General features: G+C 35.7%; 1 protein-coding gene across 3 annotated transcripts in view; it reads left to right on the plus strand.

Annotated features, from left to right (window-relative positions):
* The window catches only part of LOC111050670 (ATP-dependent RNA helicase TDRD9), a 95,033-nt gene that overhangs the window by 13,411 nt on the left and 54,366 nt on the right, over window positions 1-27,256 (plus strand). For all 3 annotated transcript variants that reach the window (XM_039426268.1, XM_039426267.1, XM_039426266.1), the window contains exons 6-12: window positions 2,094-2,258; window positions 4,901-5,082; window positions 16,400-16,557; window positions 17,875-18,041; window positions 22,799-22,963; window positions 24,347-24,509; window positions 25,202-25,329. In XM_039426268.1, the coding sequence (XP_039282202.1) occupies window positions 2,094-2,258; window positions 4,901-5,082; window positions 16,400-16,557; window positions 17,875-18,041; window positions 22,799-22,963; window positions 24,347-24,509; window positions 25,202-25,329 (1,128 nt within the window). The remainder of the gene's footprint in view (window positions 1-2,093; window positions 2,259-4,900; window positions 5,083-16,399; window positions 16,558-17,874; window positions 18,042-22,798; window positions 22,964-24,346; window positions 24,510-25,201; window positions 25,330-27,256) is intronic.

The raw sequence follows: 27,256 nt of genomic DNA on the forward strand, positions 1-27,256 counted from the left end.
GGAACATTTTGCACTAGTCACGTAATGGAACAATTTACGATTGGAACTGGAACAATTTACTGTACATAGAACGTACACCAAGTTTTGGGTAGACGCGCCAAAGTTGCTGCAGATGAATTTTCTAAAAATCAGAAAATCTAATATTTGAAATACAGGAATTAGTTTTTTACCATAAAAATCAGGAAAGATTGAAGAATACAGGTGTAAACTTATCAAAATTTAAAGCATTAGTTAGCAAAGCTGGTAATGCCATGATGGTAGCCAACCTCCGTAATGGAGATCCCTGAAGAAGAAGAAGAAGAAGAAGAAGAAGAAGAAGAAGAAAATTAAAAATTAGATTCTTATTCAATTTTCCAGTAACAGGTTCCCTCAAATGTAAATACTAGTAATCGATCTTTAACAAGGTGAAATGTTCCAATTGGCTTGATATTTTTCTGAAAATTTGTGATGCGAATTCCAGGTGAGAATAAAGCGGGACTCCCACGTATCAGTAGGCCTATCAGTGCACGAGTCCCGTACAGTGAAAATATTGTTCTAATGATTTCTAATTGATTACTGACTATTCCCACTCAGCCTGGCCAAGCGAGTATGAATAGTCCCATTAGAACTGATGGAAATTATATTTTCACTGTACCGGACACTGTCACTGATACTGGTATGTGGGAATCTAGCTTAAATTGCCTATAGTCCAGGCAATGAATGCTCAAAAAAGGGTATATAGGGAAAAGTTAGGTAGACAATTTTTGACCCCGCAGTTCTGTTGAGGGTAGTAAGGAGGTGAACATATCAAAAGTCCCCACCCCTACCCACTGTGCTAAGGGGATGGGGGTGGTTTAAAGGTACCATTTCTTGGTTTCTCGCATAAAACTCAAAAACTATGTATCCTAAGGACTTCACTGTCATATAACAAATTGAAGCTTACATAATTTCCTAAAATATTCATTCTACAATTTTTTTAATATCTCCTCCAGTTTTCGAGATATTCGCTCTTGAATGTGTGACATTTTTGAAAAAAAACACATTTGCCTCCAATTTTTTTCTATTTTTGATCTTATAACTTTTCAAAAATCGACGTAAAAATTCATGCTGATTATAAGCTTATAGAGCATTAAATTTTCTTCAATTTAATGTATAATTTTACACATTTACGAATTTCCCTACAACTTTTGCAGCAGCTTTAGTGTTGATTGTGAAATCTCCATTTTTGCAACAATAGACCAATAGACAAAGGAATTTGGAGGGGATGTTTTTACTAAATTTTTGACTTTGCAGCTTTGTTGACACTAGTTGGGAGGAGAACATATCAAAAGTCCCCATTCCCAGCTCATGTTCGAAGAGGATGAGGGTGGTTCAAAAGTTGAATTTTTCAGCGTTTCGCTTCGACGCTCATATCTTGGGAACAATGCGTTTAATCGACATAACTAACTATTTAAAAATAAAGCTTGATAGATTCTCTACACTTTTTGTTCAGTGTAATTTTGTGATATTCTCAACAGTTCCTGAGATATTCTCTCTTGAAGGTGTGTAATTGTTAAAACAGCAGGTTTTTATCCAATTTTTGCTCTTTCAGGGCTTATAACTCTCCAACAATGCATCATAAAAACTTGTGCTCATAGAAGGTTTGTAGAGAATTGAATTGTCTTTGAAATGATATATTATTTCACTATTGCAAGTTTTTCCATTCATTGTAATAGCAGCTTCAATGTAGGGGGTGAAATTTTCATTGCTGCACCTCCTTACTACCCTAAACAGAACTACGGGGTCAAAAATTGTCTTCCTAACTTTTCCCTCTATAACCTTTCCTTGACTGGACTACTATGCAAAGCCGGTCCATTCAATTGACCATCTTTTCTATTAAAATTTGAATGTCTATTCTCAAACAATTCTTAATTCTTGTTTCCTCTCATGAAATCTACCGTTCATTCACAAACTTCATTCATCAACTATTTCTATTTTTATATTTCTTCTCAAATTTCTGCAGTGCTTTAAATCAAGGGAGAAAAATAAGTCACTAGATTTCTGTACGTAGAGTTAATCTGCTCTGGAATACGTTTAAGAATCCCTTACTAATTACCATTCATTGCATATTTCAGTTGATTTTGATGTCTGCTACGATTGATGTTGATAATTACGCAAATTACTTTTCGAGAATTGTGAATAATAGCAGAGAAGCTGCTCCAGTGATGGAAATTTCAAAGGAGACCGCTTTCAAAGTTCAGATTTACTATACAGACCACTTGATAAGCAAACTGGGCACTGTAAGTATTAAATAGATTACAATTTTGTGAGTGTTTCTATACTCTGATTTTTTACAGTAATAATAATAATAATAATAATAATATCGAGTGACCTGGCTGGCTCAGGTCTGGTGTCAGAGTTTTCAGGTCGCAACTGATCAATTTCAGGGCCTCTGACATGACCTAACGACTGCTTTTTAGGCAGCCGGGACCGACGGCTTAACGTGTCCATCCGAAACACGGGAGTGGCACGAGATAAATATCTTGCCCGGATAATTTTTTACAGTAATATTGGACCTTTGATGAAATTCCTTTTCCCTCTATATTGTGTCATCTCTCATCATCATCCCTCTCATTCATTACCCACGAACAAGCCTAATATCTTATGTTGGCATCACCCTCAGTATTATCATCGTCCTTGAATTGCAAAATTTGAAAAAAAACGTGATATATACGTCGACGCGCAATTTTAAAAGGAACATACCTGTCAAATTAATTTAAAGCCGGCTCCAGACATGCGTCATTCAGCAAGCAGCAAATGTTCGTTCGGCGTTCGGCGAACTGTTCGTCTTGATATTTGCCGATTAACGAGCACTCATCTACTACACACATGCGTGGTTTCCCGCGCACTTCGTCGTTTTGGGAATAGCTAATATTCGTCAACTGAATGTCATCTACCGTCAACATGGATCTCGATATTGAAGATGCTCTTCTTGCTTATCCTGCTTTTATAAATAAATCAAACTAACCTTATGTAGCCAGGTCAATAACTGTATTGGACATGAAAAACCCAGAATTTTAACATCAATTGATTAAAAATAAATATTTGTAGAAATGTTTAAAACATTAAAGAATTCAGGTTATAATTCAGTAACTTGGACGGTAATGGTTATTATCTAGTTTTTATCAAGTTTTGAATTATTCATCAACTAGCAGGTAACCCGTGCTCCGCTATGGTTTATTTTATTAGTTGACAAACTGAAAACTTGAGCGAGTGGAATCTTGAAGTAGGTCTTGAACCAACCTCGGTTAGTTACAGTATATGCAAAATCTCAAGCTAATTTCAGTCCAGTAGTTTAGGCGTGATAATGCGTCAAACATAATTTTCCTACCCCGTTCGTATATAAGCCAGTTTTTTCCTTTATTATAACATAAAGAAGTTCTTCAACTTGGTAGTATCATAATAAAGTGACAGAACTCAAATCTTGTTTAGAAACCTTCCTCAACTTGATGCCAACCTTACAAAATTGAACTGACTATTAATTTAGTTACCAATTTGTGTAACCATCAGTTTCGAAGAGGTAGTATCACTAGTTACTATGGTATGTACATTTCATGTGCCTTTTGCCGAATATTCGTCCACTTTGATGTTCGACCCTGACCGGGAAAACAACGAGCACGAATGTTCACTGCTTGCCGAATACCAAACATCCATCCAGACTACTCGTGATTCGGCGAGTGTGCTTGGTGTTCGCCGAATGTCGCATGTCTGGAGCCGGCTGAAACAACGAGCGCGAATTTTCGCTGCTTGCCGAATAGACAAACATCCATCCACACTACTCGCGATTCGGCGAGTCGCTGCTCGGTGTTTGCCGAATGACGCATGTTTGGAGCCAGCTTTAGACCTCACTTCTCTCGTTCAATAAATGTTCTAGCCAATTTAAATAGTGAACTCAAATAATGGTAACATTTATAAGGTATTCTACTTCATGCTTGTCTGGTCTGAGGTCTGGTCTTGGACTGTGAAAATCTATTGCCGTGTTTTGCCGTGAATGCGGAACAAACAAACATACATACATACATACATACATACATGCATCAAGAGAAATGCGAAACCGTCGACTTTAATCTTGGACCTTACTTCGGTCGGTCAATAAACATAAAGATTCATTATGACTGGAGATTAATACCACCCACTTATCTTTTGAAACAAAAAGGTTTCTAGCATGCCAAAAATTTCCATGGTTTTTGCTCGAAATGTCTTGACATTGACGAACATATTCATTAATTAAAAATTAAGTCAACTATAGGTAAGATAAAAATGATTCAAACACCAGTAGAAAGAAATCATTCTCCCTGTTATTTTTATATAAAATGATAATTAACTCATTATGACACACCATAATTCTGAGAGAAGTGATATTCAAAAGAAACACATATTTTCAGTTCTGATGCAGAACTGTTAAATAATTATTTATCTCTTGAGTTTGATTTAATTTTATTGTACATTTTTGTAAATGTTACCATAGGCACAGCCTTGTAACAATTATCAATAAATAAATATATCTATCTATCTATATTTTCGCAATGTTTTAAATTTCATAAAAAAATTATCCTTTTAATTGTTTAACCCTGAAACTATTTTTACAGCACTAACGGAATATCGGGGATGATATTCTACAAAGAATTCCGTTGAAATAGAAATTTGATCAAGTTCTACATAATTTGGCAACGCTGTATTCTCCTGGGAGGGCCAAGTCTCAACTTAACCATATAAAGTAACCCACAACCTCAAGTGCTGTATCACATTTTGCCGCTGTCTTAGTTTACAAATTGATATTATAATTATATACTTATATTAACTAAACAACCAATGAAACCCATAGGTTCTAACTTGCTCAATTCCTAATCTATGGTTATGTAAATAAAATGTTGTCTTGCAGTTTCCCGAATCTACAAAAGGTGAACACGATATCAGCCCAGAAGCGTATGATTGGGTGGTGAAACTCATAAAAGCGTTCGACTTCTTAGACGAGTATGAAAATAAGAAAAATGTGAGAGGATCTGTACTGGTATTTCTGCCTGGTATACACGAGATCGAAAGTATGTTCGAGGCACTGCAAAGGTAATTCAACTCTCATTCTATCTGTATGATAAATTTTATTTGTCTTATATTTGCATCTTGTCTTATATTGCACTCTGGTGACATTCACTTCATCAGGATCTCAGTCGATAAAGAATCAGCCCGGATACGCAACTACCACGTCAAGTTTCTGTTGCTTTCAGAAAGTCCAGTGGATACTGTATTATATACTTAACTAGCAGGTAACCCGTGCTCCGCCATGGTCTAATTAAAAACTTGGCAAACTGAAAACTTGTAGAATTTAAAATAGGCCTATAACCATCCTCGGTAAATTAAGAATCGATATGCAAAATTTAAAGTTAATCAGACCAGTAGATCAGACATGATGATGCGTCATTCTTGAATTTCCTATCCCGTACGTGTTTAAGCCAATTCTTTCCTTTATTATATTATCATTATGTTGCTATGGCCATTGATCTGTATTATGTCCTGTAGCATCTTATCAGTATCATTCATACCTAGGCTGCCAGAATTAGTATCAAAACTCCTGTATCGAAACATGAGCTTCCTGTATCGAAACACATTGCTACACATTGCTTTCAGCTTATCAATTTCTCTATGAGGTTCCTTTATACAAACACATTTTACAACAATGTATGCTGTATGAAATATTTCATGTCTCATGAATGAAATTTGAGCATTAATTCAGAAAAATCTAGAAGGAAAATTGAATTTTGGGCTTCGAGGTGCACGAGATTGATATCTTTAGAATCTATGAGCAAAATATGGACATTCCCGTTTTTTCGGAATGCAATCCACAAGTTGACATGTTTTGATGCGAACAAACACAACCCTACTCTATATTATTTATAGATTCTAAAATTATCAAAACATTCTGAATGATATCAACAAATTGCAATTTAAATGCAACAACCAGTTAAAACTATTATACTGTTTAATAAAACTAGATTGTTTAATTCTATGTTTAAACTTTTAACTTACTTTTCCCTACCCCATTCTCACTAAACCTCAACTAGTGTGCAGTGTAGCTGACTGTGTATCAGCCTGCGACGAAAAATGTTGGCGTGAAACTTGACGAACTGAATGCCTCAACTTCCCATTTGTTCCAGTTTCTCAATAGATGGTCAAAACAACTACTTGATGAACTGATAACACCCCCTTTTCAATCCTTTTTACAATTACTGTACTTGTCACTTTAGATTATATATGTAGCGGTAGCTAATCGGGCTATTTTGACAAACAATGATGAAGCTGTTTACTAGAAAAATACTATAAAATAAATACTATAGAATAAAAATATAAATACGAGGGTGAATCAAATGAAAACCTAAAACGTTTTATATATTATTTATTTTGACAACTAAGTGAAACTTACATTTACAATTTTTTGACATAGTCCCCTTGAAGTGTTATGCAAGTGTTGGACCGTTTTGGAAGCGCATGGATACCACGTTTTTTGGTTGTGCCTGTTGCCACTCGTGCACCGTGCGCGCTTTTCACTTCTTCAACACTTTGGAAATGCTTGCCTTCCATTGCATCTTTAAGCTTTCCGAACACATGAAAGTCACTAGGGGCGATGTCTGCAGAATAAGGTGAATGAATGAGGCATTCAAATTTGATATACTGGATAGTTTGAACCGAGTGAGAAGTCCTCGCCGTTCAGTCCTGATTGCTGGCCGAAGTTGATTTTTCAAGAGATTTCAATAAGAATTAATGTTTACTGTCATCCCCCTCTTCCCCCTCTCAATGTAATGCTGCAAAATTAATCCGTTCACATCGCAGAATAGAGTCAGCAAGAGTTTTCCTGCTGATCGCTGAGTTCGGAATTTTTTGATTTTGGCAATGAGCTGTGGCGCCATTTTTTTTCTGGTTGATGGAATGTTTGTTTTTGGACAAACATGAATCACCATACTGTACTGTCATCCTGCGATGAATTTCCATTGGTTTGACACCTTCACTGCTCAAGAAACGAATGACTGATCGCTGATCTAACGCGGTGCATATTGATAATGGGGCGGCCATATTGTAACTGAAGTCACTACTAATCGTGTGTAGCGAGGTCACTAAAGCACATGGTAGTCAATGTGTAAGCTCCAACGAACATCCCTGCCAACTTCCGGATCAATCCTACAACTTTTCGGAACTTTACAACACTTTTAAGGTTTTCATTTCACCCTCATAGAATAGGCTCTATAATTAAGTATTTTATTTGAGCTAATTGAATGTTTAATTATTATAGAAAATTACTCTTGATATTTTTATATAAAGAGGTATATTTTAAAAAACGACCTAGAGGATCACCTGGTGAAAAAAGTGATTTGAAAAAATTTAATAGTGAAAAAATGTCTGGGAAATTGTTATGGGACATATTGATATGTCGTAAGAACAATTAATGCTTTCGTTTAGTGAGATTCTAGATTCAAAGTTAAGTAATGTGGCTACGAAAAAAGATATTGAATCACTTTCGGACAAAGTTAGTGCATTAGAGATAGAGAATGCATGTCTCAGGGACAAAGTTGATTTGTTGGAGAAACTGAGTGAAAAACGTGATCTCAAACTTATTGACTTGGAAAGTCGCTCTCGCAGAAATAATCTAATTTTCAAGGGAATAGAAAATTTAGGTGGTGAAGACTGTATTGCTAAAGTGAAAAAAACTGTGCTCTGATATTTTAGGAATACATGGGGAAATTTTGGTGAATCGTGCTCATTTTCTTGGTAAAGGAAATAAAACCGTAATAGCGCACATTCCGAGGGATGAAGATATTAATAAAATCTTTGGTAATGTGAAAAAACTGAAAAATACAAACATTGTCATTCTTCGAGACTATGCTCGTGAGGTGAGATTCAAACGGGGGAAACTTCTGGCTTTGAAAAAAGAACTGTCAAAAATGGTGCAGGACATTGATGTACACCTCGGTTTCGACTTCCTAAAAATCGAGGGGACTCACTTCCACTGGTCGACGGATAACAAGTTGATGGCGGGGGCGGAGGATGGCGTCGAAAAACTCAAATCAATGCTACATGTGGATATGAGTCGCTTTCTAGCGGGTCTAGCGGAGCAGCCAGCCAACTAGGAAACTCCCACTGCGCGTCTGCTGTTCGAGGAGCCGAATGTGCAGTCTGTAGTTGTGAGAGAAAGAGATGAACACCTTAAGTTGTTATATTACAATGTGTGTGGTTTGAAAGACAAGGTGAGAAATTTTAATTTTGTAAATTTTTTAAAAGATTATGATATCAATTCTATTTCTGAAACACACATAGTGCAAGAAGATGTAGAGTGGATAGGTGATTATTTCATTGATTTTGAACTGGTCTGGTGTTATGCAAAGAAAAACTCTCACTTTGGTCGTGCTAGTGGGGGTTTGCTATTAGGTATTAATAAAAATTCAGCATTTAAAGAAAAACTTTGTTTTAGAAATATTGATAATGTGAGTGTAATTGTTGTAAAATTGTATAATTCCGTTTGCTTGAATGTATTGCCAGTGTACATTAACTGTAATAATTGGGAGAGAGAATTTTATGAAATGAATAATTTACTGTTGCAAAACGCAGATGAGGGATTCTTGGTTTTAGGGGATAAGAACGTGAGAATAGGTACAGAGCAGAGATTATCGAGTAAGATGAGCCAATATGTGTCGGATAGATTGTTAAATAATAGAAATTCCAAAGATAAAACAGTCAATAATAAAGGCCGGCGTTACTTGGAAATGTGTTCAGAATTAGGATTTATTATACTAAATGGTAGAATGAATAGCGATCTAGAAGGGGAGATGACTTTTGTGGGAGCAATGGGTGACTCTGTGAACGATATAGCAGCAATTAGTATGGAGTATTTCAATTACGCATTGGATTTCAAAGTCGTCTCCCAGGCATTTTCTGATCACTTTCTAATCGAAGTTATATTAGACGTAGGTAAGAAGCCAGGTGATAATTATCAGTGTTTACCTCTATTGCCAAAACTGTCTTGGAATAAGTCTATTTCTGAAAAATATAAAGATAAGATAACAGTACGAGTAAATAATGATTTATTGTTGAATGAAAATGTCGAGAAGGCATGTCAAGATTTGTCAGAGTGTATTCGAAGTGTAGCTAAATCTCTTGGATCCGTTCGAAACTTAGATAGGTACAGACAAAAACAAGCATGGTTCGATAATGAGTGTTGGAAAGCCCGAAATAAGGTCTTATCTTTTCTAAATCTGTACCGCCGTATCAGTAATGATCACACCCGGCTATTATAGTTAGTTGAAAGAAAGGATTACAAAAAAATGTGTAACGAGAAGAGGAAGAGTTATCAAAAGGCTCTCCTGTGTCACAAAGTAAAATTGTGACGAGAAAATAGTTAATAATATTACTGAAAGACGCTCGGCTATCAGCAAAGCTAGCCGACCGCGGAGATAAGGAAGGTACCGATGGCGCACCATCTTCCGCGCATCGAGACGATTTCCACCGCCTCTGGCGGCGGCACAACTCCATCCCCTCCACTTTGGGGGAGTATTTAAAGGCCGGACGAGCCCCAGACCACAGCATTCCGCTCACAACCTTCCTGCTCCTTGTACAGCGGCCCGTTGGCTGCCGTACGTCCCCGACCTCCTGTCCTGGTACAGCGGCCCCTTGGATGCCGTAAGTCCCTAACCTTCCATCTCCCTAGGCACAGCGGACCGTTGTCTGCCGTCCCTGTCCTCCCATCTCCTAGGGCACAGCGGACCGTTGTCTGCCGTCCCTGTCCTCCCATCTCCCTAGGGCACAGCGGACCGTTGTCTGCCGTCCCTAACCTCCCATCTCCCTAGGGCACAGCGGACCGTTGTCTGCCGTCCCTGTCCTCCCATTTCCCCAGGGCACAGCGGACCGTTGTCTGCCGTCCCTGACCTTCCATTCCCCCAGGTCACAGCGGACCGTTGTCTGCCGTCCCTGTCCTCCCATCTCCCTAGGGCACAGCGGACGTTGTCTGCCGTCCCTGACCTCCCATCTCCCTAGGGCACAGCGGACCGTTGTCTGACGTCCCTGTCCTCCCATTTCCCCAGGGCACAGCGGACCGTTGTCTGCCGTCCCTGACCTCCCATCTCCCTAGGGCACAGCGGACCGTTGTCTGACGTCCCTGTCCTCCCATTTCCCAGGGCACAGCGGTGTTTACCTCTATTGCCAAAACTGTCTTGGAATAAGTCTATTTCTGAAAAATATAAAGATAAGATAACAGTACGAGTAAATAATGATTTATTGTTGAATGAAAATGTCGAGAAGGCATGTCAAGATTTGTCAGAGTGTATTCGAAGTGTAGCTAAATCTCTTGGATCCGTTCGAAGCTTAGATAGGTACAGACAAAAACAAGCATGGTTCGATAATGAGTGTTGGAAAGCCCGAAATAAGGTCTTATCTTTTCTAAATCTGTACCGCCGTATCAGTAATGATCACACCCGGCTATTATAGTTAGTTGAAAGAAAGGATTACAAAAAAATGTGTAACGAGAAGAGGAAGAGTTATCAAAAGGCTCTCCTGAATAATATTTCCTCGGCCCAAAACCCAAAAGATTTTTGGCATGCTCTAAATAAATTTAAAATTAGATCAAAAATTGTAAATAATTCAATAAATCCACGTGAATGGGTAGAGTATTTCCGTCGACTATTAAATCCTGAAATGTTAGCATTGTCTTGTTTATATGCGGAACCCTATATTTATAATGATAAATTAGATAGTGACTTCAGTCTGGATGAGTTGAATATAGTTTTAAAATCAGTAAAAAATAACAAAGCGCCAGGAGAAGATCAAATTCCCTTTGAGTTCTATAAGAATGCGCCGCCCAATATGCTAGATAGATTACTGAATATTTACAATACAATATTTACAATAGGTAGGGTCCCAAGTAGTTTCAAGTCTTCCATTATTTTCCGATTTTTAAAAAAATTGAGAGCAACGTAGTAGGTAATTACAGAGGTATCAGTTTTTTAACAGCATTCTTCAAAAATTTTGCAGGGTTAATACTAAATAGACTTAATCACTGGGTGGAGGAAAATAACGTACTAAACGAGTTTCAGGCGGGATTTCGTAGGGGATACTCTACTATTGATAATATATTTTCCTTAACATCTATCGCTAGTCTTCAGTTAGCTAAAAAAAGAGGTAAATTATACTGTTTTTCGTGGATTATTCAGCCGCATTTGACTCAATAGACAGAAAATCTCTATTATATAAGCTTAGTAATATGGGCCTCTCAACAAAAATGTTGGCTATTTTGAGAGCGTTAAATGAGGATACTTCTGCTAGAGTATGGTGCACTCAACGGTCTGGAGAGGGTGGTCTCTCACAACGTTTTCAAACTAAATCAGGATTGAGACAGGGCTGCTTAATGAGTCCCTTGCTATTTTCTTTGTTTTTAAATGATGAACTGGGTGGAGGACTATTGATAAATGGTAAGAGGATTCGAGTCTTATTGTACGCTGATGACATAGCTTGATTTCTGACTCTCCAGTAGGCTTCAGTACATGATAAATAATTTAGAAAGGTACTGTGAAATGTGGAATTTAAAAGTAAATCTAGATAAGTCAAGAATAATGGTCTTTAGGAATGGAGGAAAACTAGCTGGGTGTGAGAAATGGACATTTAAAAATGAGCAGATTGAATGTGTAAATAGATACAAATATTTGGGGGTAGTTCTTACACCAACATTGAATTTTGAAGCTCATTTGAAAGAAAAATCAGATAAGGCTAAACTTGCGGTGAATTTGGCTTGGAGAGGTCTTTTAAATAGTGATAATATAGATTTCACAGCTAAATGTAAATGGTTCAAAGCTTGCGCAAGGGCAGTTCTGTGTTACGGAGCTCAAGTATGGGGCTATAGACAATATGATACTGTAGAAAAATTTCAGAGATTTTTCATTAAGAAAGTGTTCTCGCTTCCTATAAACACCCCAAACTACATGTTGTTTATTGAGACAGAACTGTCACCTCTTTTTGAGTACTGTCTCAGGTTGCATTACAACTATATTACAAAAGTTATGGAAATGAAAGAAGGTCGACTTCCAAGATTTCTAGTGGAAGAAGTAATAAAAAAGAGAGTCTTCTGGTTTAAAGATTGGAGAAAATTGTGTAATGATATAGGGATAAGTTATAATGACAATATTAATTGGAGTAATAAATTTAAGAAAATTCTCTCAGGCTTGGGCATAATTCACAGGGATAAATTCTTACAGGACGCACAAGCAGGCCATTTCCATTCATTGTATAGATCATTGAACCTACAACTGGGTGAGAACAATTACATAAAGAGGAATAATTGTGATTTGTGGGTGATGAGATGGGTGTTTAAAGCGAGAGGCGAGCTGATCGATTTGAACTATAAGCCATGGGTGTCAGATAGGAACTATACTTGTTCAATGTGTAATTTAAAAGAAATTGAGAACGTTTTCCACTTGTTGGGCGATGCCCATGTTTGAAGGAATGGAGAATTAAATGGTTAGGGGTGGCGGTACTCTCTAGAGAAGTATTTATGTCTTATATGAATGGCCTAGATTGGAAGAGATTAGCTTCTTATTGTAGGGACGCTTGGAGATATAGGCAAGAACTAGTCCAGGATTTCAACTGGTAGGGTATTTTTGTCATGCTCTGGGGAAAAATATTTATCTACAATAGGTCAAATTCATGAGTCCTCTACCTTCCAGAGGTTTTATTTGAGAGCAAACAAACTGTTGAATTTAGTTTAACAAAATAAAGAAAAAGTTAGATTTTATTTGTTAGAATAAGTTCAGTGCTAGCATTATTTGAAATTTATTATTTTTCTTATTGTTTTATTTCTCGAGGTATTTTATTCTTTTTTTTCTCAGATTTTTGTTGTGTTTTCGATTATTCAAATTCAAATTCAAATTCAAATTTATTATGTCAATCAAAACAATTACAATTTCAAAGAAAATAGTATACATCACAGAAAATATAATCAGAAAATTCCTTAATAAACAAAAAATGAAATAGAATTGATCATATAACATGAGCTTAGTTTATCAAGAATGTATAAATGGGAAAGTATATATATATAAATGTATACAATAATACTTATAATTTAAAAAATGATTTGACAAATTTTACTGAGCGCAAAAAAATATAAAATTTTCGTCCGCGCTCAGGAGTTAAGATAAGATAAGCCCTTATGCAGTGTTATAAAGAGTGCCCATGCAGTGTTAAAAACCCAATGACAAAAAAAAAAATGAAATTATTATCAAGAAGAAAAATAAAGAATAATAGAAACTGAGAATTTCTATTTTTAAAGGAAAAGAAAAAAGAAAAACAGCAATGAATGATACATTAAAGTAGTTACTCATCGTTATCCAGACAACAATCAATCAACCACTCGATACCAACCCTCAATCTCATCAATGCAATGAGTAAGCAAAAACCTCCTAAGATTGATTCTGAAACGATGCCTCAGGAATGCTGAATCAATGATGTCTCGAGGCAACCTGCTGTAAAATCTGCCTTGCAAGAAGAGGAAAGATTTTTGGAAAAATGTCAAAAACGGCCTTGGAGTGCATAGCCTCTCCATTACTCTTGTACTATAATGCCTTTCTGCTTGGATGAACGCGCCATCTTCAGTACCACTCAAGAACTGAATGATTACTTTGAAGACATACAAGTATCTTAGAGGCATCACATCCAATGATTGACAAGCATTCAAGAAGTCCCCACGTCTACATCCTCCATCAATGAGGCAGATCATAGACTTCTGAAGAGTGATGAGTGATTTCAGGTGGGTCATATATGTGCTGCCCCAGCACACCAGTCCATAAGAGAGACGAGATTGAGACAATGCAAAATAGATATTCCTTAAAACGAACCTTGGACACAATCTTTTCAAATGATGCAATCTGTGTAGTAGGCATCGAGAATATTTCTTCATAGAATCAATATGACTCTTCCACATCATATTGTCATCAACCGATAGGCCAAGATATTTGACTACCTGAGATTGCTTTATTACCCCACATCCACAATGATCATCAGTACATCCAACACTGTGGAATTTCAGGGGGCTGAGAAGTCTGAAAGAACAAGATATTCCAAAGTTCAGATATGAAGTCTTCTCGATATTGAGACTTAATTTGTTGAAGCTGAACCATAGAGACAATAGTTTTAAATCATCGGACATGTCTTCATATAGCTCAACATCTGATCCAGCTCCATAGGATAGGGCTGTGTCATCTGCAAATACTGTGAATTTCCCCTTGAAGGGGCCTGAGTAGAGGTCATTGATGTAAATCAAAAACAAAGTCGGCCCCAAAACTGATCCCTGGGGAACTCCACAGGTCATTTCCTGAAAGGAGCTCATTCTGGAACCCACCTTCACAGCTTGAGAACGTCCATGTAGATAGGAATGGAACCATGCCAAGGGCAAGCCACGCACGCCAGCCAGCTCCAGTTTTCGCAGCAGAATCTCATAATTCACAGTATCGAATGCCTTCCGGATGTCCAAGAACATTCCAGCAACTCTTTTCATATCCTTTCTGTTGATGTTGCTTGAAATCTCTGAAATGAATTTTCTTAGAGCCAGCTCAGTGCCCAAGCCCTCTCTGAAACCAAACTGGCTCTTTGAGAAAAAATTGAATGAATTCAAAAAGCACATCATTCGAACCTTTATTAACTTTTCAAACAGTATTGCAACAATGGATAACAGTGATATAGATCTATAATTCTGAACATCCTTAGAGTTTCCCTTCTTTGGAATTGGTATAACCTTAGCCATCTTTAGTTTACTTGGAAAAGTGCCCTCAGAGAGACTCAAGTTGAATATGTGAGCAAGAACTGGACTGATGATATGGCAGATCTTTTTAAACATTATTGAGGTATATCCATCAATGCCTGGGGATTTTGAGCTTTTCAAACTATGTATAATTCCATTAATTTCCATGGAGTGAATTGGAGACCAGTACAATGAATAGGTACAGCGATCATCCCTGAATGAGTTGTAGTAATCATCATTGATGATGATGGGAAAGGTGGTGGGGCAACTGACTTGGGAGAATCAATAAAATAGTTATTGAATAAATCAGCAATTTCCTGTTCATCCTCTACTACTTCATTGTTGTTTACAACTTTTGAAACACTTTGCTTTGATGAACCTCTACCTACCAACTCATTTATCAGTCTCCATTGCTTTTTGGAATCACCCTTTGTGCGTTCAAAACACTCAAAGTAGTACTTCTCTTTGGCATTTCTTATCCACCGCTTAATCTTACATCTGAGTTTAACAAATTCATGTCTCAGCCTAACATTACTTGGATCATTTTTAAGCCTCCTATATAACCTATCCCTCGATGCTATCGCCTGACACAGACCCTCCCTCATCCAAGGCTTCAAAAGTCTACCCTTGTGATTTTTAATGATGATTTGATGCTTGGATGTCCGAATAGCATCATCTAAAATAGAGCAGAAGCTGTCATAAGCCATGTCGGTGTGAACAGATTCATAGACGGCCGACCAACTCTCATGCTCTAGTACACCTATTAGACGTTCCCAGTCGATCCTCTCAAATATTTTTTGCTCGGAATTGGCCTTTGGCTTGGCGAGAGCAATAGAGAGACAAATTGCTCTATGATCACTTATAGCAGCCTCAACAACTGCAAATTTCATTGCATTGTATGAAAATACTGTTCAATAAAGCATTTTTTTCTTCTTTCTTCTTCTTCTTCAACAACTGTTTATTTACTCGGAATTTCTGCGATGTGATAACGAATGTTATCGACCTTTTCTCTTGGACTCCACTTCCCTGACAGCTCTACACGAAAATGTGTCAGGTTGGCTCGGAATGTCACAGGTTGGTTCGGAATGTCACAGGTTGGCTCGGAATGTCACAGGTTGGCTCGGAATGTCACAGGTTGGCTCGGAATGTCACAGGTTCCGATAGATTGAAAAATGTAATGTTCAGTCTTGGAAGTGAAATAGAAATTATTTTCTATTAGAAAATAATTGGTTTAATATTTTCACCCTTTTAATAAAAGTTTAAATAATTTATATTTAAACCTACTCTAGAACATAGAAGTCACGCCATAGTGAAGTAGGTTCATTTTCACACAGAAAACACTAGATATGTAAAAGACACCTTATAAGAAATTTCTGAAACTACTGTAACTTATGTAATTGTACTATCTAATTTTTTTCTGTAATTGATGAAGTGGTTTTAGTTTTTTTGGAAAATAAACATTTATCTATTGTGATTATCATATTATTAATAGTTTTTTTATAACTAACATTGTATTGAAGAATCACCTGATTAACAACCGCGCAAGCTCCATGTTATAAAGACATTGTTATTGAGTAGTAACAACTGTACCTCATCTAACTTTGTTGTAATATCTAGGAGAGAAGATGGATTGTGGTGGATCTGTCCTCTGCATTCGACGCTCACATCTGAAGAACAATTTAAGGCATTTCAGCCGCCGCTGAAAGGACACAGAAAGGTTATATTGTCCACAAACATTGCGGAAAGCTCTATCACGGTCAACGACATAAAATATGGTAAGTAGGATTTATAATTACTATCCGGTCAACGTTTCATTTAATTTCAGTGGTTTACCGAAGTTGTACTTAAGTAATGTGGGAGTAGACCTAGAGTAATTTTCTGAAAAAAATCTTTACTTGAATGTCGTCTGGTTGTCAAATTTGTCAACCTATCAACTGGTGAAGATCTGATAATAATATTAATATGAACGATCACTTTGGAAAACACGAGGTGGCTCGATTAAAACAATGGCCTACTTGTTCACTCCATATCTGTTTTTATCCATGCTATTCAGTTTTGTCCCAAGCCTGATGGCTTTTTTCTGATCATGTATAATGATATGTGTAAAATATACATGATTATTGAATGCAAAATAAATAAAGTCAGCATCCGATAACATTAGTTTTTGCATCCAAAACAGATAGCTCTATCCTATTCTACTTCCGCAATGTTGCCAAATTGTTTGTTGACTATGATGAAATATAATTAACTATAAAAATATTTTATCTCAATTTATGAAAATCTATTGAAATCAAAAAAATATATTCCGCTATTGATAATTAGATAAAATATACCCGGGTATCTACTATGAAAGGCAGTGATAGCAGTGAATCGGCAAAACTGTTGTTCTAAAATTTCCTTCGACTTTATAACGTGAATCGTACTATAGTAAGGTCCACGTAATAATGGCAGTGAAGAAAGATAGGAGAACAGCGTTGCCGTTTCTCTGCCTGCGACTACCTTCTATAGAAGATAGATTGCTGATACCCCGGTATATCTGATTTAACATTAGCTGTTCATTCTTGTTAAAAATAATCAATTATGTCTCATTTGTCAAGAAAGTATATTTTTCAATGATTTAATAATTTATTTTTATAATTGAGAAGATTAATTATATTTTTACGTTGTTAAAAAAACGAGCTACCAACGTTGCAGAGATAGAAAAGGATAGCTCTATCTGCTTTTTCGAATGATAGATGAAGATAGCATTACCAATCTTAATCAAACACTGTCATTAGAACGTGGACCTCACTATAGGCCTAATGTTAGTCATTGGATCGATTGAATTAAAACTAGAATCTTGTGACTAGCAACTAGTCATTGATTCTACCTAAGTTATACAAATAAGATCATACAACTGATTCAAATCCTAGCATTTGCTTGAAAATGACTTAGAACTAGCTAGCTTTTATTTAAGTGACCTAGTGGTTAATGATGTATCTTTACTTGCACAATGGATAAATTATGGATTGATGTACGAAACAAACAAGTGAAATTTGATAGATTGGGCTTGTGATATTATTTGATTGCTACGGTACGTTGTTTGCTTTCAGTTATCGATTTTTGCCTGACCAAGGTGATGAAGTTGGACCACGAAACGAACCTGTCTTGCCTCCGACTGTGCAGTGCCAGTAAAAACATGTGCGAACAGCGAGCTGGTAGGGCGGGGCGAGTCATGGATGGCAGAGTCTACCGCTTAGTCAGCGAGCATCACTACAAAGTGAGTACCTATTCCATCTATAAGTCGGTATAAGTCTATCACTTAGTCAGTGTGACCTGTCTTACAAAGTGACCTGACAAAGTGATTCATCTAGAAGTCTATTAATCTATTCGGTATAAGATGATGAGAGATGAGTGGAACTAGATGGAGCAGGTTTAGGTGGGTTCAGAACCACTGGCAAACGATTTTTAAGCTATTCAGAGTAGTGGGATCTCAAAGCGGTCACCTTTACAACGTTCTCCAGTCAAATGCTCGTTTTTCACGAAACAGCCCCGAAAGATTTTTTCTCGACAGTTCTATATGTATTTCAGGGCGCTGAATTCGAATATGAAATTTGCTGACACGCCAGAGGACGGCTTCACCCCCAAAACCCCCAAAAATTTCGGACTTTTTTCATTTTATCTCGTGAACCTTGAGTTTCTCAAGAAAAATCATTCTCGACAAAATTAAGGAGAATAAAATGTCCAATAAATTGAGTCGTCGCGCAGGATTCTACCATTTTTGGTTCCGGAGCTACGAATTTTCAAAAAAAGGGGTATTTTTTAAGGGGTTTTCAAAATTATGCAAACCTACCACTTCTACCCTATACAACATGGATATTTTTCTAGTATAGATAGAAAACCACACATCACGTGAAAGAACAATTCATTATGAACATGATTCCTTGGGAATTTTTTGGGGGAAGAGGGAATATACCCAAAAATAGAAAATCATGTCCTACAGCCAAAATACAATTTTTTCATTATAATACCTTTTCAAGGCCTTCCTAACAAAAAAATACATATTTCGGCTGAAATCATCTCACGCGGTTTATTTTCTATGAGAATCACCCGTTAGAAACACTTAATTACAGTATTTCCTAGTGGGGGGTACGTCATAAGGATACGTCAAGGATCAAAACTTTAAACACTTATAACTTTTGACAGAATGATCAGATCTCCTCGTACTACAGCTCATTCTTCTCAGCTCGTCAAGGCGGTTCAAAATCATGTATCATAATTGAAAAAAATAAAAAAATCCACTTTTAGTGTATTTAGATACACTAAATACATATTTAAATACACAGAAAATGACCAATTTCCATATTCAAAACTGAGTATCTCGGTAACCCGAAATGATAAAAAATGGTACTTGGTCTTGATTTGAAGAACAGAATCTCCTCTTCCATGTGAGGTAAATGAATTTTGTAAAAATATAATCGTGAGGTAAGATACGTTTGATTTGAAAAATCAAAAAATTTGTGATATTTTCCTCATTTTCACAGTCTAGACAGTTTTTCGATAATAAACAGTCATGCAAGATGGGTTTAAGGCAACGTAGCTTATAGATCATGTAGTTCTCTTTCATTTGAAACCAATCGCAAGTTTCTATCATGTATCTTAATCGTTTTAGAGACTATTGAATAACAGTAAAATTGCAGAAAAAATGAGAAAATGAAAATGATAATTTTTTTAAATAGCTGTAACTTTTGAACGGTATTGAAATCAGGAAAACGATTCAAGGGAGCGGAAAGAGGAAAAAATTCTCTACAACCTTGACTACTTTTTCGATTTTTTATCTGGAGTGTTTCACAAGATACGCAACTTTGAATATGCAAAAAATTTTGATACGTTAATCTTTTCCACAGTCTTGTATATTCAAAGTTGCGTATCTTGTGAAACACTCCAGATAAAAAATCGAAAAAGTAGTCAAGGTTGTAGAGAATTGTTTCCTCTTTCCGCTCCCTTGAATCGTTTTCCTGATTTCAATACCGTTCAAAAGTTACAGCTAATTTAAAAAATGATAATTTTCATTTTCATTTTGAGGGGGGCTGAAGCCGCCCTCTGGCGTGTCAGCAAATTTCTTATTCGAATTCAGCGCCCTAAAATACATAACCGTAACCTTATAGAACCGTCGAGAAAAATTCTTTCGGGGCTGTTTCCTGAAAAACGACCATTTGACTGGACTAAACGGGAGTAGCGGGCGCGTGGAGCTGATCTTTTCTTATCGATATCTTATCAGCGCAATTGGTTTAACTTGAAATAAAATATATAGTCCAGTCAATATAGACATAAAAAAGGGGGTGTGCTTGCAATTTATATTGTAGTTCTGATTTCTTAATATATTGTTTGGGTACATAAGAGAAGTCCAGAACCAATTTCTTCATGCAAAATTTCTTTGTGCTAGATACAGAGTGGCCCAAAAACCTCGTTTTTCGGCTCATTTTCCAGTTTTCAGCTATTTCTGCCAAATCTTGTAATCGGACACAACAATTCGCTCTCGTCTTTTTTTTAGATCATAAAATTCTGAATAAAATGAGATCATTCGGAACTCTCTATCATCAATGAGTACTGAGTTATGATTTTTCAAAAATGAGTGAAATTTGAAGGAAAAATAAACTTTGATGAATTTTAGTTTTCAATCAACAATATCTTCCGATTGTTAAAATTTAGATTTATAATTCAAAATCCCTCTGGGCGTATTTTTGTGTTCTACAATCAGGTAGAGCGCTCTATCTCAAATAGATTTCCAGGTACACCTGACAACAATGCTCCTTGCATTGTGAAAAACACCTTTTTCAGCTTCAACCATCATCACCAACTACATTGTCTTCACATTGATATTTCGCACAATGACATGAGTTCATAAGATCATGTTCTATGAGAATCACCCGCTAGATACACTTCATTTCAGTATTTCCTAGTGGGAGAGGCGCGCTCAAGGACACCTTAAGGATCAAAATTTCAAGCACTTATAACTTTTGACACAATGCTCAGATTTCATCGTACTACACTTCATTCTTCTCGGCTCGTCAAGGCGGTCCAAATTAATGCATCATAAGTCAAATTCGGTCGGAAAATGAAAAATTTATTGTTGAGTGGTATGAGCCCATATTCTAATACACAAAAAATGGCCGATTTCTATATTCAAAGCTGCATGTCTTGTGAAATACTTCTGATAAAATTTCCAAATCAAGTGAGGTTGTTAAAATTGTTCCCCTCTACCCACTCCAATAAATAATACTTCCTATACCAAAACAATTCGAAAGTTACAGAAGATTTTAAAAATGGCGATTTCAGTTTTTACATTTTTTCGTGATTTTACTGTTGATCAAGAGTTTCTAAAACGAGTCTAATACATCATAGAAACTCACGATTGATTCCAAATTGTAGATAAATTTATCCTCTACGAGCTCAGCTGCCTAAAATCCATCGTGAATTACTCTGGCATATCATAGAACTGCCAAAACTGTTAATATGAGAAAAATATCTACAATTTCCGGATTTTTTTTAACAATCAAATCTCACTTTTCGAACATATTTTTCCATAAATCGTTTACAGCAGACGAAAGAGAAAATTCTATTGTACATTTCAAGATCAAGTTATGATTTTTATAATAAGGGGTTACCGAGATACATAGCTTTGAATATAGAAATTGGTCATTTTTTATGTATTGGAATATGGGCTTAAGTACACTCAACAATAAATATCCAATTTTTCGACCGAATTTGACTTATGACGCATGATTTTGGACCGCCTTGACGAGCCGAGAAGAATGAAGTGTAGTACGATGAAATCTGAGCATTGTGTCAAAAGTTATAAGTGCTTGAAATTTTGATCCTAAGGTGTCCTTGAGCGCGCCTCTCCCACTAGGAAATACTGAAATGAAGTGCATCTAGCGGGTGATTCTCATAGAACATGATCTCATGAACTCATGTCATTGTGCGAAATATCAATGTGAAGACAATGTAGTTGGTGATGATGGTTGAAGCTGAAAATTAGGTGTTTTTCACAATACAAGGAGCATTGTTGTCAGGTGTACGTGGAAATCTATTTGAGATAGAGTGCTCTCCCTGATCTCAGATTGTAGAACACAAAAATACGCCCAGAGGGATTTTGAATTATAAATCTATATGTTAACAATCGTAAGATACTGTTGATCAAAAACTAAAATTCATCAAAATTTATTTCTCCTTCAAATTTCACTCATTTTTGAAAAATCATAACTCAGTACTCATTGGAGATAGAGAGTTCCGAATGATCTCAGTTTATTCAGAATTTTATTATCTAAAAAAAAGACAAGAGCGAATTTTTCTGTCCGATCACGAGATTTGGCAGAAATAGCTGAAAACTGGAAAATGAGCCGAAAATACGAGGTTTTTGGGCCACTCTGTATCTAGCACAAGGAAATTTTGCATGAAGAAATTGGTTCTGGACTTCTCTTATGTACCCAAATAATAATTATATTAAAAAATCAGAACTACAGTATAAATTGCATGGACCAATCTATATAGTGATTGGACTAATAGCTTATTTCACTCACTCACTTGAAAATGACTTATAAGTCGAATTATGTGAGAAATAATATAAAGTTAAAAAAGGGTACTATGATTATTTTTTAATTTTTACATAAATACGAGTAGCCCTTTTCAAGAAAGTTGAAATTAATTGTTATCAATTTCGCATAATTTCAAGCTTTCAAACAATCATTTGTTTGAGTAAATCTTGAAACACTACACTTTATCTCACCAAGAATCTTCAAATATTTTGTTCTAATTCTGACACAACACTTTCAAAACTCCAATCTTCACCACTTTCAATATTTAACCAAAATAATTCCAGTATCGAGTTTCTATTGATTTTTAGAGAAATGCTTAGAGAAATTTTTAGAGAAAAGTTTTCATATTTTCAGTGGATGTAATTCTCATTAATCATTTGAGTTGATAGAAGCAAGTCCGCAAACTATAGTTTTCAATATGGCACCTTTCACTTTTCAGACAATGGAGCAAGAAAGCACCCCAGAGATGTTGACTGCGTCATTGGATCTCAGTGTTTTAAAGGCTAAACAGTTGGATATGGGAGAACCTAAAAAGATTCTTGCTATGGCCATGGATCCTCCAGATTTGACAAATATAAAGAAAACAATTTTAAAATTGAAAGAGGTAACTACCATATGCTTTTTCTACGACAATGCTATTTATAATGTGAACATTACAACACGTCAACCAATGCTATTACAGGTGTCAATGGATTTTCAAAACTATACTGTAAAGTGAACTTTAGGCAACGACTTGAGCATTATTACACAGTTTGTATTGTCATGCGATGCTGGCGATATCAACATTATAACACGGTAACAACACACCAATGCTGGGCTGGCACTTACTTAGTGAGATTCATTTTCAACTGTCAGCATTCTTTATAAATAACATCAAAGCTTACCATTCAAAAAATGCTGACTCAGTATAACGTGAATCATTTTGCCGTAGTTTGTTGATTTCCAACCCAAAAGCAACTCACCATATTGATATTTGATAGAATAGTGTATGCAACGGTTCTATTCGGTTTATAAAGCACTTGGAAGATGTTTGAGATACTCGCTCGCTTCGCTCATGTCTTGACTTACAACTTGTGTTTTTGATGAAGCCTGAAGCCTGTTTTTTTGTGTATTATTAGAAAATTTATTTTTTATTGTGTTGTTTTGTATTTTTTATTTCTTTTGTGTATCTTGTGTTTGAATTGAATAAAATTATTGATTGATTGAAATACTCTCATTATAAAACCGTTTCATAATAGTATTTTTACATTGGTGAATTCCCGAATTTTGGAGTTTGAAATTCCACATTCTTATTGCAAGTTCTGTAACTCTGATTTATTGACGTTCACAATTAGTGAGATTTACTACAAACTGTCAGCATTGTGTAAATGGAAAGCTTCAATGCTATTTACAAGGACTAGTAAACTATTGAAGTGAATATCAGTATAGAATAACAACAACGGGATGTAAATTTAGTATAAATTTAATTGTAAAAATGGTTTAAATATAACAAAATAGTTAACAAAGTTACTTCTGCATTAGTCGCAGCCTGTGAGCAGGAATTAGTTGGAAAACACCTCTTAAAATCTTATATGTAGCCTACTTGAGAAATAAATCATACAACAGAGAAATCACACGTAGTTGTCATATAAATCATAAAAATTAATCAATCAAACTTTTATCCAGAATATACATGAAAATGAACACGAAAACGTCATAAAGATTCATCATACAATTTTATTGTCATAAAAATAATGTAATATTATATGTAGCCTGCTTGAAAAATAAATCATACAGCAGAGATCATAATCATAATCATTTACACGTAGTTGTCATGTAAATCATAAAAATCAATTAATCAAACTTTTATTCAGAATATAATACATGAAAATCAACATGTCAGTTTATGAGCACATCATAAAGATTCAGCACACAATTTTATTGTGATAAAAATGGTTGTTTTCCAGTTGAAGATTGTTCAAATCTGTAATGATATTGTAATTTTCAGCTCGGGGCACTCTATATGAAGGTAGGAAAGGTATATAAAGATGATGACGGTGATTTGACTGTGATGGGAGATGTGATGGGATCTCTACCTATCGATCCTCCGATGACCAAGCTCATTCTTCTCGGACATGCCTTCAATTTGCTTAATGATGCCATAATAATGGGTAAGTTTGCTTTGCTTATTGTAAATTATGATTTCATTACATTAAATCTTTCCCAAATCAGTGTCTCATGAATAATTGAATTTGAGTTTCAGATTCCAATTTCAATTTCAACACTTTTTTTAATTGTTGAAAACTTATCAATACAAAGTGGTAAAGATTACGAGGGAAAGTTCATTTATATACAAATTCCCCACATGATATTTATTAAGAACCGCTGATTAATATTGCGAAAGTTCTACAGTATTATAATAACTTGCTATATCTAACACACGTTTCTTTAAATTTTACAACATTTAAATTTTATATTAATCTACAAATTTCCTATATTTGAAATAATATATTGTGCTAGAAAAAAGGGAAAATAATAGCAATGCTTCTCTTTATATCTATAATTCATAAATTTAGTACTCAATTATTCCATAAAGTTGAGAAAATCACTCTAGAAACCAAGCTTCTTCTCCATATCTTACATTGTTTTATTACCATTAGGATTTCACTATTTCAAGTGGAATGCTTTTTATGCCTGAAACTCTGTCGCTCTGTTATTAGAAATTTTCTAAGCTTACTAAATAACAATAAATTCAATAAGATATTTCAAATCTCTTATATAATTGCACAAATATTATCCTTTCGACATTCTGATATTATTCTCGTGAACGGTTTCGTTGTTCAAGTTGATCTATTGGTTGCAGCTTGTTCGATGTCTGTGAAGAGTATGTTCAGCAGACCTTTCAAGAAAGATCTAGAAGCGTATTTGTCCAAATGTACTTGGGCAGACTCCCTAACCAGTGATCCAATTGCATATCTTAATGCTTACAATGTAAGTAAACAAATTGTAATGTATTCAAGTTAATTATTTTATCTTTAGTTATCAATCTCCACGAGTATAGAGTCTTATTCAAGTTGATAATTGACCTGCAATGTTACCGTATGGCTGTTTGAAATGTTTTAAAGATTTCTCATGATACTCCTCGTTACGCTCAGTCACCGTTACTGCTAATTAATTGGAAACAGAAAGTTGTGGTCGCTGAAACCTCGGAGAATTCTTAATATAAGGAAGTACTAGCAGGTGTTCCTCAAGGCTCCGTTTCTGTTCCTGGTTTTTATGAATGACCTTCAGTCCAGTGTTCACACTTTACCTGTGCTCTATGCAGACGATACCACTCTGATAAATTCCAATGTAAGTAGGAGGGTTGTACAGAATATGTTGGACCAATCCTACGTTGATGCAAAGCAATGGTTCACTTTAAACGACTTGTGCATTAATAAGAGCAAGACAGAAGAAATATTCTTTTCACTCAATAATAATGTATTAGCAGATGTTGGTGTCACCTCTATTAAGCTGTTGGGTATGCACTTGGATTCAAAGCTTGATTGGCATGTGCATATCACGGAATTATGTAAAAGACTGGCTAGAGTTATTGCTCCGTAAATTAAAATTCTGCGTTAGCCATCAAGTTTTGAAAACCACTTATTTTGGATTTTTCCATTCTATTCTGTCATATGGTGTTTATCTTTGGGGGAACTCAACCCAAAGCATCAGGTCATTTTTGTGGCAGAAAAAAGCAATACGAATCATGAGTAACCTTGGTGTTAGGGATTCATGTAGAGAAGCTTTTAGACAGCTGAATATTATGACCCTACCGGCACTTTTTATTTATCAATATCTGTTATAGGTGAGATAAAAAATTTCCAGTTTTGATATCCAGTCAAATACCCACAATTTCAATACTAGGAATAGGGAGAATTTAACAGTGCCTCACGTTCGACTGAGGAAAACTTACAAAAGCCATTATTTCCAGCAAATAAAATTATTCTACAGGTTGCCGCTAGAAATTAGAGCGCTTCCAGTTGGTCGTTTCAAGATGGTAGTTAGCAAGTGGATTACATCCAAGTCCTTCTATACAGTGCAAGAGTTTCTTGAATGTGATATTGTTATTAATGTCTAGCAGAGTAAAGTTTGTATGTTTGTCTTGTTCACAAACAACCTGCTGCAGTATGTGTTTGCACTGTTGTTTGAAAAAATCAATTTTGATGAATTTTAGATTTTGATCAACAATATCTTCCGATTGTTATCATTTAGATGTATGATTCAAAATCCCTCTGGCCGTATTTTTGTGCTCTACAATCTGAGATCAGGTAGATCGCTCTATCTCATATAGATTTCCAGGTACATCTGACAACAATGCTCCTTGTATTGTGAAAACACCTAATTTTCAGCATCAACCATCATAACCAACTACATTGTCCTCACATTGATATTTCTCACAATGACATAGGTTCATGAGATTATGTTCTATGAGAATCACCCGTTAGATGCACTTAATTTCAGTATTTCCTAGTGAAGAGGCTCGCATTTTGACAAAATGCTCAGATTCCATTGTACTGCACCTCATTATTCTCGGCTCGTCAAGGCGGTTCAAAATCATGTATCATGAGTCAAATTCGTTCGAAGAATGGAAAATTTATAGTTGAGTGTACTTAAACTTTAATGGCTGCTTGTTTGTCAATCAATCCCAGCTCTATATACAGGGTCAAGCGATGACACTCCTCAATACAAGCTTCTTTCTGTAATCTGCTCATCACAAGGGAATTTATATTCCATATTCCAATACACACAAAATGGCCAATTTCTATATTCAAAGCTATGTATCTCGGTAACCCCTTATTATAAAAATCATAACTTGATCTTAAAAAGTACAATAGAATTTATTCTTTCATCTGCAATGAATAATACTTCCGATTCC

The sequence above is a fragment of the Nilaparvata lugens genome, chromosome 4, assembly GCF_014356525.2.
Source record: "Nilaparvata lugens isolate BPH chromosome 4, ASM1435652v1, whole genome shotgun sequence".
NCBI classification, from domain to species: Eukaryota; Metazoa; Arthropoda; class Insecta; order Hemiptera; family Delphacidae; genus Nilaparvata; species Nilaparvata lugens.